Consider the following 12736-nt stretch of genomic DNA (forward strand, 5'->3'; position numbering starts at 1 on the left):
TTAAGTCCTTGAACTATGACATAAGATTTTTTATTTCCACTTAGAAAGAAGTTCAATCATCCACCTGTGGTTAGCTAATCTAATTTAAAAAAAAAAAAATTGCATGTAGCACATTTGAATGGACTAGTGCAAAAAAAAAAAATCAACTTGTATAGTAACTAGATTAGTGTATGCTGGCACCTTCTTGGAATATTTTTGTAAGACGACTAAGAACTAAGGTTCATCTTAATGTAGATTTTACTGACTTCTGGAGGGGGATTTCACCTGGGGGAAAATTAGATTTTATGTTATAGAAATGAGTATTTCTGTATCCTAAAGCAGCATTCTAATGAAGGGAAAGAACATTAAAATTTGCCATCATGTTCCTTCAACCTGGAATATTGCTTACTAAGGTCGGAAGAATTTGGATGGTTCTCTAAAAGCCACAGGTCCTCCTCTGTGCAGTGTTCATCCACAGTCATGCTTTGATGGGTAGGTCAATCACACTTTATACAGTTGATTTTTTTTTTTAATAATTTTTTTTTTTTTGGAGACCCTCATGGTGCCACGCTGCTTTCTCAAGGTAGTTCTGATCACCTTTGTGTCGTCTTCAAGTTAAATGGAAAGATCAGCACGTAGATGGTATGGGGAGGGGGGTTTAGCCACTTAGGGCAAGTTTTCATTTAGGGAATCTTGATCCCAAGGATCCCATTCCTTGCTTCCAGCCAATTAAGAAATCTCTGTGATGCATTTTAATACTTGAGTGCAAGCACACCTTGAGATGCCAGCTGTCAGCTTCCACACTACCAGCAGTGAGGCCAGCTCTAACCTAGAGCAGTACTCCATGTAGGTGATGTGGTCTGGCAAAAAGATAAACACAGAGAAAGCAATTAAATCAACCTGTCTAAATCAACCTGGAATGCCTTCGTTCACCATCTTTTCCTGTCTTTCTCCCTGTCATCTGCAGCCATCAGTCAATCCAATTGACTGCTTAGAGGAACTGGAACGTTTGACGTCTGAGGTGCTGCAGCCCCTTCTCAGCCAGCCAGCCATACACAGCATGTGGGACTTGCTCAGGTAAAATCACTTCACCGCTAAGATGCTGTTGCCAGAAGCTAAGGGAGCCTTGTTTCTACACTGTACTGCGTGGCAGTTTTCCCCCTCCCATTTCTTTTCCCTGTACACATGTGCCCTGTATGTGTGAATTAGAGTGCAGGAGGGCTCTGTCTACACCCCGCTTTGTCCTCTCTCCCCCTCACAGCAAAAAGCATGATGGCCACAGAGATTCTCCAGTTCCTCCTTTCCTGCTGGTGCTGCTGCAGGGTCTGCATCTCTGCCCTTCCATGTAGCTGTGTTTTTTGTATCAGTTTCATATTGATTTTAGTCACTCTTGACTTTGATGATTCTTTGGTTTCACTGGTTTAAAAAAAAAAGTAACATCAATTTGAGTCCCTCTTACATTGGGGAGGTGAGTGTGTGTGTGCATGTACCATTCACGTGCTCCGTGTGATGCTGCTTATATAAAATAATTTAAACTAGACTGTCGTCTTTAAGCTCCTGCAGAGCGTCACTAACGCTTTGAAAGCCCCTGCAAGAAAGTGAAAGGCCAGATACCAAACTGTTCTTTTAGACACTTGGATAACATAAGTTTTGTCTCTGACTCTGGGAACTGCAGATATTCTGTCTTCCTGCTGTAGAGGGAGACTCCCTACTAGCCTGTGATCAGCCCTCTGGAGAGGGGGAACCTAAAAGGCCTAACTTGTAGTCAGGGAGACACCTGGCTGCTTCTGAGAACATCTGATATAAGAGACACTTGAAACCGTTGGTTTTAAGTGGTATTTGAATGGTCACCATACAGTTTGGCCCATGTTCTTTCATGACTGAGAACTGAGGTCTGAAGCTTTTAGCACCAAATCTTCTAACACAAGGGCACTTATCAGACCCTTTCCTGCCTGTCCTTGAGGTCTGAAAACAATGGGTTTGGTCAGGCTGTAAAAGCCCATCAGCAAGAATTCTCCTAGGCTGTTCTTAACACTGGCTGTGAAAATGAAGAGTCAGCTAATCTCTGCCTTAATATTTTGACAATCTTGTCTAAACATTCTGGTCAGATTCGGACCAGGAGTTTAAGGTACTCTGTGAGACCCAGATGTGTCCACGCGTCTTCTACATGGTAATGCCAGTGGAAAGAAGAGCAGTGCATTTAAAGAATTAGTTCTTTGTCATAATGATATGGATTTTTGACAGGATTCGCTCTGTTGCCCCGTTACCGTTGAGCAGCATGCCTATGGTCACTCTTCCTTGTAGTGGTCTTGCCTGTACAGACATGGTGTGTCTAGTGTGGGCCCTGTAAGCACTGCTGGTATGAAAAGTTCTAGTTTCGCCCGTGGAGAGTGAGCACACACGCCAAGAGCAGTATGCACGGTCATGTTCACATACATTAAAGCTAGGTTCTTTTTGAATAGACTTCAAAAATATGAATTTCATGACTACATAAGGGGCAGCATTTTTGCAATGTCAATTTTAGATATAAGCTGGCTTTTTGGCTTTGCCTGCCAGTTTGTTATTGAAATGTCTTGAGTGGGTGGGCAGCTTTATTAGCCTCGTTTATGTATGTACATGGGGAAATGCGTATTTTTTTCCTAATCAAAGGCCCAATGCTTTCAAATGTTTGACGTCAGAGATGCGTCACTGCATCAGTATTTCTGCACATCATGAACAATTTAGCTGAAGATTAGAATTCATGACAGCTTACTAGCATTAGCTTGTATGGCGATAGTGCTTACTTGACCAACTGTGATACTAGGTTTTTTCTTGCACAGTCTTCAGGGCTTCCATTTTACTGCAATGTGTGGCACAGTTCACATAGTAACATTCCTACAAGACAATTCTTCAGCAGTATGAGTGCTTTTGACCTGACCCCTCTGTCTTTATCTGTTCACACAGGCCATGTTCTGCTTTGTGCAACCCTCTCTCCTGTTCCCCAGCACCAGAATCTGTCTTCAACATTGCATCTCTGAGTTGCACTGGTGGCAAACCTCCTCTGAGCCTGGTTGGCTCCAAGTCACCTTTCCCCTTCCTCACTGCCCTCCTATTCCTCATCAATAGCATCACTCACGTTCACAAAGGCCTGACCAGCAAGGTGAGAATAGACTTTTTCACTGTAAGTTCTAGGTGAATGATGATATGCTTGTGAGGGAGGTTAGTATTTGTATCTTCCCAGGCTTAAGAGTGATGTTAGTAGGACTATTAAAATGGAATTGTGTATTTTTATTTTAAAAATCTCAAAGTACTATAGAGAGAAATACCCTCATTTTCAGAACAGGTGGGAGGAGGATCTGAAAAATATCTTCTGTCTTTGAATTCCAATATCTAGTTGACACTGGGAAGCTGGAATTATAGAGCAGGTGATGAATGATACTTAAAGGATGGATTTATAAAGAACGTTGAGAAGGGTTAAATAACTGTTGTTTGGCTAAGCAAAATGGATAACAGTGTCAGAGGAGGAAAGGGGTGGTTGAAGTATGTATAACAAAGAAAAATGGGATTAAGTTAAACAAGAGAATGAGTGCTATAGTGGCTGAAGAGGTTTCTTCCACTTTTGGTTGTCCTGAATTTTTAGAATGAGAGAGTCATGGAAGAGTGAAAACTCTGAAGAGGAAATGGCAGAGCCCTAGAGAGATGGAGTACCTAGCATAAGCTTTCACAAAACCTTCCTCTGTCATCTTATGTTGAATTAGCTGACCGGTTACTAATAGCAATATCTGGACAGATGAGAGAAAAACTTCTTAAGCCACTGGCCAGACTTCTGCCTTACAAAGCACTATGGAAAATGTAGGCAGTGACTATTGGTTACTGGTGGTGGGGATGGTCAATGACGGATGCAGGTGAGACTTGAGGCAGAAAAGCAGATATTTATCAGGCTATTTTTAAATATCCCTTTTGGAGTAGCCAACAGGAATTCTAATGGGAGAAGGTTGGGGGTAGGCCTTGGAGAGGGCTATGTTTTACTTTCCTCCAAGTACGAACCGTCTTAGTAGTATTTGTCTCCACTTCTGATTCCTTTATAGTACAGCTCTGTGCTGGGCTTCAGAGGCTTGAAGGATTATCTGCATCAAAGCTGGCAGACCAGACCTCCCTCTGTAACGCCCTCATCTGCATGGATCCTGCGCCATGAATATCATCTGCAGTATTTTGTGTTAGCGTTGGCTCGGAGAATGGTATCGTTACCCGTCCTTTCATTTCTTTCACCCAAGGAATTTACTTCACCCTGACCTGTCCAACTCATTGTGTCAGACTGGCAGCTGGTCTTTACATCCATGTACTTTCTCATATTTGACTTAGGTCTGGTGACTCTTCAGCTGTCTTTTAATGTCGCATTAGCAAATAATATCTTTATAGTTACTGATGTGGGGATTTAGATCCAAAATATTTTGGATGGCAAAATTATATTTTTGCCTGTCTTTGGGCTGGAGTGAGAACAAAGTTTTCAAGTGTGCTGCTAAAAAAGATGTCTGACTATCTAAGACAATCAGGGGAAGCAGAAAGATCTTGGTATGAATGCTGACAGTTCTTGCAGTCTGCCTCAGTCTCTCACTTTCCAGCGAGATCTACGTCTTGGCTGACCCTCCTGTCCTTGTTGGTTGCCTTCTTGACAAATGATACAGTGCTTTTATCTGTTGTTTTGTTTCCTGTACAGGCAGGCACTTGTCCGGATTATGCCCAGCATGCCTCACTCCATCACTCCGTTGCCATGGCATTGCTAAGCCGTCTGTTGCCAGGGAGTGAGCATCTGGCTTACGAGGTCCTACTGGATCTTGCCTTTAATCCAGAGTTCCTTCCGTAAGCTTTGCATTTTTTCCTTTCTATAGTCTGGTACATGGGAAAACTTGGGAAAATTGAAAAAGCACATGTTGGCACTGCAATTTTGTCATCATTTTGGGGCTTTAATAGGGCCCATATTCAAATTTTAGTTACTCATTGGCATATTCTCCAGTCACAAGGCCTTCTAATCAGACCAGCAGTGTGGTTGCAGATTTCTCTCCAATGTACCAATGCTGAGAAATGTGACCAGTTTCTTTTGATCTCCTCTGTGGCAAGAGTCCTGTAATTCCTGATAGAACACTAAGGCCCAGCATCTGCTGTCCTGAGAGTAGTGAGTCTAGAAAATATATGGGAATTTGACATAGCCTGAAAAGCTTATTAAATACTCCTCAAACCCTTACTATATACAAGTTCTTTCACAAATTTTTGCTGATTTGACAACTGTGATGTCTTCCACCTTACACTGGAAGAAATCATGAGCATCTCAAATGTGAAGCCTCTGATGTCTGGCCAAGAAAATGGTAGCAGTTTACCTTGTTCATCGCAGTCTCTCTGAAATTTGCCATGGCACATCCCTGTAGGAGGTTGGACCAAGGTGCTGCAAGGAGATACTATTCAGTATTCCTGAAAGAAGGAAAGTTTGTGGGTGGGTTTTTTTGTTTTTTTGGTTTGGTTTGGTTTTTTGTTTTTAACAAATACCTGCTATAGAGCTACCATTTTGTGAGAATTTGGCAAGTAATCTGAGACCGTGGTCAGTCTCTGGTCTGAGATCGTGGCACATGGGTTTGACAAACACCCCACCTACCCCCAGTTTCTAACTACCAGTCTGTATGGTTCCCCTGACCTTGCCACTGCCAGCTGCGAAGCTACTATTTCGAGAATTGTCTTATTGATTCATGTAGGCCTTGTATGATATGCGGTATTTCACCTCAGCACCCTGGCAGCTGTGTTGGTAAGTAGACTGCCTCTCTGGATGAGGGGTTGCAGCCTCCACAGCAGACTGCTGGCATCGTGTGGAGGTTTTTCATGGCAAGGCCTTAGTGTTGCTAACTCCAAATGTAGTTCTATTAAATTCCCTGTAAATACCAAGATAGCTGACGCTTTTACAGGCACTCAGTATTGCCACAGCTGAATGCTGTAGAAAGTGTTGTGAGTGCTGTGCATATACTGCTCTCCCTGATCCAGGAAGATTGTAGAGATGAATTTCTGCGGTGTTTTGTTTGTTTGGTGTTTTGGGGGTTTTTTTTGTTTGTTTGTTTCTTAAACTGATGTGTGTCTTTATCTTACAGTGAAGGGAAAGCTGGAGGGCCAGAAGCAGCTGACTTCTCTGATATCCTGCATCTGGGGACCAGTGCCAAACTGGCACAGCCTGGCTCTGCGGCAGCATTTTTTTCAAAGGCTACTCGTGGTGCCCTGCTGAGAGAATCATACCAGAATCTGCCTTTCATCCGCTCCTGCTACGTTTCTCATTTTGTCCACTTGCAGCCTACCCTTTTGCGTTCCCAAGCATCCTACCAAGGACGGAATTATCTCATCCAGTCAATGCTGCTTCCTGAGGTCAAAGGGCCCATCCTCCCTTCAGACTGGCCGTTCTTTCCGCTTATCAGCCTGTACAACAAAGTGACTAATGCAGAGACACGTGGGGCTGTACTGAACTCTCTCCCACTTGATCTCGTCAACACTGTGACCTGGAACCTGCAGTGGGTCTTGTTGCTGGAAACCTGGCGTGCTAAAACCCTTCAGAGCATCCCTGCTGCTGCCAAACTTGCACGGCTTATGTGTGTCTTCCTCACAGGTGGTGACCTTTTTCTAGAAGCACCGATCCACCGCTACACAGCTGCCCTTCTCTCTGTGTATTGCCAATCCAAGGCATTGGATTCACTGAACTTGGATGCTCCTCTCCCTGGTTTGGCTTCCTTCCACGATCTCTATATAAGTCTCCTAGAGCAGTTTGAAGGTGTCTCCTTTGGAGATCCACTCTTTGGCGTCTTTGTTCTTCTACCTCTACAGAAGCGTTTCAGTGTTCATCTACGTCTCTCTGTTTTTGGGGAGCACACAAGTATCCTGCGGGCACTGGGAGTGCCGCTCCAGCAGGTAATCCTGGCTTATGGTAGTTGCCTGTCACTGCCTATTTCTGGGTTACTGGGCTCTTGCCTCTGTTTCTGCAACCTTGATTTGGGTATCCTCCCAGCACTTCCCCTTCTTCCTCATCCCTCTTTGTCCAGTAGAATAATCATGCTTTCTTTGCTTAGAAGTTTTTCATTCTCCCTGAAGAAAGTCCCACACGTGGAATGTAAAATAGAATAGGAATGGAGAACAATCTTCTTTTGATTTAGGGCTGTGACAGCAGTGTATACATTTTTCTCCTTTTTTTTTCTTTCTTTTTTTTCTTTTTTTTTTTTTTTTTAAAACAGCCTGATTGATTGTAAGTCTGAAGAACAGAGTCCAGTCCCTGTAGGTGCAGGCCCTTGTCACATAATCCTTTTCAGAAACCTGTTGAACTTTGTTTTGAGAGCAGATAGTGTGTATATGTGGAGGGCAGGAGCTGTTAAATTGTTAAGTCTTCAGTGGAAACTGTCCCACACCCTGCTTGGTCTAATGATTGAGAACCTCCTTCTGATTTATGGCCTGTATATATGTAGGGCTAGTCTGCACTCCATGTTCTTCTGCCAGCAATTACCTTTCCCTTAAATAAGTCTTTTCTCACCTTGGTGAGAACCTTTTCCTTGCCCAATGCATGGACAAACAGTCATTTTCCCTCTCAGCCATGCTTCCACATTTAGTTATACTGGAGTTGTGCTTTGCTGGGTAACTCAGTAAAATATTTGATCTGTCAGGTGCAGGACTGCATTTCTTTTGAATGAGCAGAGCACAAGAGATGGAATTTAGCTGGCTTTAAGTTTTGTGTCAGTTGACAGACAATACCTGATCTAGCCTAAAGTTTGCTAATACAAAGATAACCTTTCAAAATTTTTTTTCCAAACCACCGTGAACCAGCAGTTTACATGGGATCAGTGCTTTCCATTGTGTGGTTGCAGCGCTTTTGCTCTGGTTGTAGTAGCCCTCCGGCCAGTTTTTCCATATCATTATGGCCAGATGAGCCTTTGTTTCTTAAGCCAAGTAAGACAAGATATTCTGGCCCTGCTTCTTATGATAAGCTTTCTGTTCTCTTGATGTTCCCAGTAGCCCTTCCTTGTCTCTATTCCAATTCCACAAATATATGTAGGAACAGAGCTGAACACCGTATTCTAGATGAAAGCCTTGATTCTATGTCACGTGCTTTATCTTGTCTTGATCCCTCAACACCAGATCCCTCAGTACCATCAGAATTGTGGCATATGTTACAATGGAGAACATTTCAAAGCGGATTTTTTTTCACGTGCTTAGAAATCTTTTAAATGCTGAATACTTTGAACAATGTTTTCATTGCTGTATTGCTTGAAAACAAACTATGTGTTGGAAAATTTGAACAAGATCACTTGGGTAGGTGTTGTTATTTGTTTTTTTTCCCTTTTTGTCCTAAGTCGAGTTAAAAATACCCTAGCAGGCAGTAGGAATATCCTAGCAGGCAGACTGCTTTTTGATCATGCAAAGAAGATGCTCCAAAGTGAAATATGTAATTTTAGCTCTAGAGAACTTATCTCAAAATTGGGAAGAAGAAAAATTGGACTTCTGGAGAGGGGAGAAGCAAACAAAACCAAGTTGCTACTAAAAGCTTTTCTAATCTATTTTTCGAAGCTAGACAGTGAAGTCAGAAAATGTTGGAAACTTCGCTTGACAACATTAACTCTGGCGCATATATCTGCTTTCCTTTTCTGGCTAAATGCATAGGTAAGCCTCTCTGGTACATTAGCAGGATGTGGGGCTGTTGAAAGTACTCTTGTCTCCTCACTTTGAAACCACGCTTCTTACCAGTTGCCAAAAAGCAGTGATTTAACCAGTACAACATCTCCCCATAAAGCTGAAGAGGTCTTCAGGAGGCTTTGTCAAAGACATGACACATTAGTCAATGCGGGCAGTAACAGCTCTGCTCCAAATGGGAGTTGGGCCAGCGAGGTACATCGTGTTATATTGGAGTGCACGCACAAACAGCTGGGGAAGGGCACCCTAAAGTCATGAACTTCCTCTCACCACTTAGACCCTGACAAAAATTGTAATGTTGCCTCTGGGTGGGTTTTTTGCAGTTTCCTGTGCCTCTCGAGCGATACACTTCCCCTCCTGAGGATAACCTGAACCTCCTGCGACTCTACTTCCGAACACTGGTCACTGGCGCACTGCGCCACGCCTGGTGCCCTGTTCTTTACGTGGTGGCTGTGGCTCATGTGAACAGCTTTATTTTCTCCCAAGACAACACGACGCAGGTAGGTAATGGATAGCAGAGGCTCAGGGCTGGAAGCTTTGCGTTTTGCATCTGCTCTTCCCAAGGTTCAGTGTGGCTTGTGGTGAATCACTGACCCTGGGCTTGAAAACAAAGATTGTAAGCAAATGTTTTGAGGACTGGTCAGCTGTTTGAGAATCCACATATGAGACGTGGACAGCAGCTCTTGTTCATTATACCCTAAAGCGCTTGCATAAATGGTAGCCAATCCTACATAAACCTTCGAAGTCAGCAACTACGTGGGCTATGGTACGGGGGAAGAATGAAGCAGAGAGGATGAGGGAGCTGATCAGGCAGAGAGAGCTTTAATAGATTTAGCCTCTGCCTGGCGCAGTCTTAAGGTTCGGAATACTCTTTCCTTTCACCTTGCTTGAATAATCAAGCAGAAACCCTCCCATGGCCTTGGGGCCTCTAGCAATGGTTACTTGTGCTAACACTTCACCTCTCATCTACCGTTCTACCTGAAAGTTGAGAAGTCAGCTGAGTTTCAGGTCAGGCGAAGGAGAAGGGAGGCAGGATCCAAGCAATACCATCTCAAGCCCTTTCTGATGGAACAAGCTGCATTTTGGAGCATTGTCATAATGAGCAAAGCATCCTCCTGGAGCGCTGTATGCCCGTGGGCAAAGGTTGCACTGTGCCATATTAAGCAAACTGTGTTTTGTTCCCAGGAGACTGATGCTGCTCGGAAAAGCATGCTGCGGAAGACATGGCTGCTAGTGGATGAGGTAGGATCTGTAAGGTTCAGTCTGTGCCACTGGGACTTAAGTTTTTCAGGCACGGTATTTTTACAGATTTACCTTTGGCTTTTGAAATTTGTGTTTAACTACCTTGCTAATTTGAGAATGAGACGAGATTAGCAGCAGGATTTTTGACCTGCGATGGCTATAAATACTGTTATCCAGTTCTTGTAGTAATTGAACTCAGAGCACTGAGCCCATTGGAACCTAGATGAATCTCCTGTACTGTATTTCCATGCCTCTTGCCCAAGCTGCATTATATCCGGATAGTGGGAGGTCCTAGAGAGATGATTCTAGCACAGCTATGAATAGGTGGCCAGCAGTGATCTCCCTTAACTCTTAGTTGGATGCTTCTCCTGAAAAGAACAAAACAGATGTAAGGTTTCTCTTTTTCTCAGGGAGCTTCCCAAAGTCTAACATTTGTGGGTCATTTGGCCCTTTATGTTTAGTGTCCAGGGTAAATTCTTAGATCCCGCTCAAAACTGCATTTGGGCTTCTGGCAAGAAGTCATTGTGAGGACTTGTTGAGGAGACAGTGGAGTTGTGTTCAGAAGAGGAAATCCCATGCAAATCAAAAGTGAATTTTCTCGGAAGAAACTCACCTTTTATAGCTCTTCTATTGAAGATGATTAAATATGTTGGCAATTAAATATGTTGGGCATGATGGAATTGTTCTATCTGGCCCGTCGCTATGTTGTGTTGGAGACAGTGTGGAAAAGATTAGATTCTTTTCAGACATGCTTAATGGTTGCTGTTTCTTTCTTCAGACCTTGAAAAAGCACCTACTCTACTACAGACTGCTGAATGCAGGGAGCCCTTTGGGATTTGACCTTTATGAGCAGCTCCCTCCCATGCGACTGAAGTACCTGCAGATGGTGACACAGAAAGAAAATAAGGAGAGTGCACCAGCGCTAGTCTCATAGCAAAACACTTGTGCAAGAAGAGGGCCAAGGGGAAGAATGGAAGAGTTCAGTTTATTCTTTACTGATGAAACTACGTGCACTTCAGACAGTTTCAGTGTATTACCTGGACACTCTTGGCATCTTTGCGAAGTGAAGCACTAGTAGAATGCTCCCAGCCCTGCAGAATAATACACATCTTCTCAAGATACGGCAATACGTATGTGTGGCCTCTCCATGACGAATGCTGGAGCATTTTCCTCCATTCTCTTTCAGGTTGTTCTGCTTCTCCCGGAGAAGGTGAGAATGTGTACGAGAGGCACAGGACTGTTGAATAAACTGAAGGAAGTGGAAAAGCTATTTTGTTCAGTCAGGCTAGAGATTGTGGGTTCTGTAGCCACAGATCTTTCCCTTGCCTTTTTTGTACCCTGAGTTTTGAATGGTCCTTTCCCCACGCTATCCCCTGCGAATAAAATGACAATACAGCAGGGAAGAAGCTGGTCCTGAGAGCTTTTTTTTTTTTAAATACATATACAAGCAGTTTCTCCAGCACAGTGTTCTGTGCACACAATCAGTCGCACAGATGTATTGTGTCAGACCTCTAAGTAATAATGTTTCCTAGTGCAGTGGTACAAACACTAGATATCATCCCTTGGCTGTCTTTTGGATAGTCTCTAAACTGCTTTCTTTTCTCCCTTAATTTGATTACATGTATAACAAGATCAAAAATAATTCGTTTGCAGGGCAGGATGCTTGGCAGTAACCATTCCCCATTAGAGGAAAAGAAAAAACAAACAAGTATCTGCTTGTTTAACTAGAATACGTATTGGTTGCCCTCTGAGAAGAGGGGAATGTAATTTAAATTTTGAAGTGGAGTTTCTAAGTTTAAAACTAATTTTAAAATGCATAATTTGATCCCACTTCTACATCCAAATTCTGTATTGCAGCCTCAGACACAAGGGCTACAAATATAGTGCCCTAAAAGGCTCATCACACGTGCCAGGTCAAGTCCACAATTTACCCTAGGTATGTTCTCACTGGATGTTTCATTTATATCCAATAATTTTTGCAGAACTATGGTCACTCTGGCAGGCTTTTGTTTGGAGAACTTACTTTTATGAACAAAACTTGTTAAAGTTATTTCTTTTGTTTTGTTCTGGAAGATACAGGGTGATGCCTAGCCTGAAGACCTAAGCTTCTCTCTTTACTTGTCAGACAGGCCAAGCTAGCTTCCCTCCAAAGAAACCATGCCTGTATTAACCTTGCTCCAGGGAATGTCCTAATAAGAATGTGAAACACTGTTAATAGGCCAGCTTGTAATTGTTGAAATTGTTCCAGACAAGAAACTAATTCTAGCTAGCAACTTTATGGCTGCGGTGCTGTCTTTGCATTGGCAGTTTTCTAAGTGTACCCCTTAGGTTGCCAGAAAATACAGCGTTTCATCTTCTTCCCTCTTATTTCAGATAGGACATGGGCAGAACTGATGTTTTATTTTAATCTCTCTCTCTCCCCCCTCCCTCCCCCCCTCCCCGCAGGTTTTGATCTGTGGTTTCTCTCTGCTGCAGGTCAATGGTACATAAAGTAACAAAAGCACAGTGGTCAACATGGGGTTTTTGTTGTTAATGATTTTAAAAGTATTTGATGTGATTAAAAGTTTTATCAAAGGCATTCAAGTTTCTATTCTGTCTAGATGGTGAGAGCCCAGCAGTTGTCTTTCAAGAGCAATGGATGGTAAAATTTAAGGACTCCTAGCTGCCCATTTAAGAGCAGCCTTCATCAAGGACTTTGCGTTTTGCTTTTTAGACCTCCAGTTATAAAAACTCTTAGAATACTTTGTGCGATGCAAAGTTGAATTTTGTAATGTGTACAGGGTGTAAATAAATGTTTTGATAGCTCTGCAGGTTTTTTTGGAACTATGAAAAT

At 42.9% G+C, this 12736-nt stretch overlaps 1 protein-coding gene across 14 annotated transcripts in view; it reads left to right on the forward strand.

Moving 5' to 3' along the window:
• RPAP1 (RNA polymerase II associated protein 1) overlaps positions 1–12736 on the forward strand; it is a 154980-nt gene that overhangs the window by 29055 nt on the left and 113189 nt on the right. For 10 of the 14 annotated variants that reach the window (XM_075152124.1, XM_075152128.1, XM_075152130.1 and 7 more), the window contains exons 18-26: positions 947–1056; positions 2923–3118; positions 4047–4196; positions 4676–4818; positions 6090–6894; positions 8985–9161; positions 9847–9903; positions 10682–10805; positions 11090–11113. In XM_075152124.1, coding sequence (XP_075008225.1) covers positions 947–1056; positions 2923–3118; positions 4047–4196; positions 4676–4818; positions 6090–6894; positions 8985–9161; positions 9847–9903; positions 10682–10805; positions 11090–11113 — 1786 coding nt within the window. Of the gene's footprint in view, positions 1–946; positions 1057–2922; positions 3119–4046; positions 4197–4675; positions 4819–6089; positions 6895–8984; positions 9162–9846; positions 9904–10681; positions 10806–11089; positions 11114–11760; positions 12711–12736 lie in introns of those variants that run through there. The other 4 variants (XM_075152133.1, XM_075152132.1, XM_075152131.1 and 1 more) reach the window with 4 other exon arrangements.

This window comes from Calonectris borealis, chromosome 5 (assembly GCF_964195595.1).
Source record: "Calonectris borealis chromosome 5, bCalBor7.hap1.2, whole genome shotgun sequence".
NCBI lineage: Eukaryota > Metazoa > Chordata > Aves > Procellariiformes > Procellariidae > Calonectris > Calonectris borealis.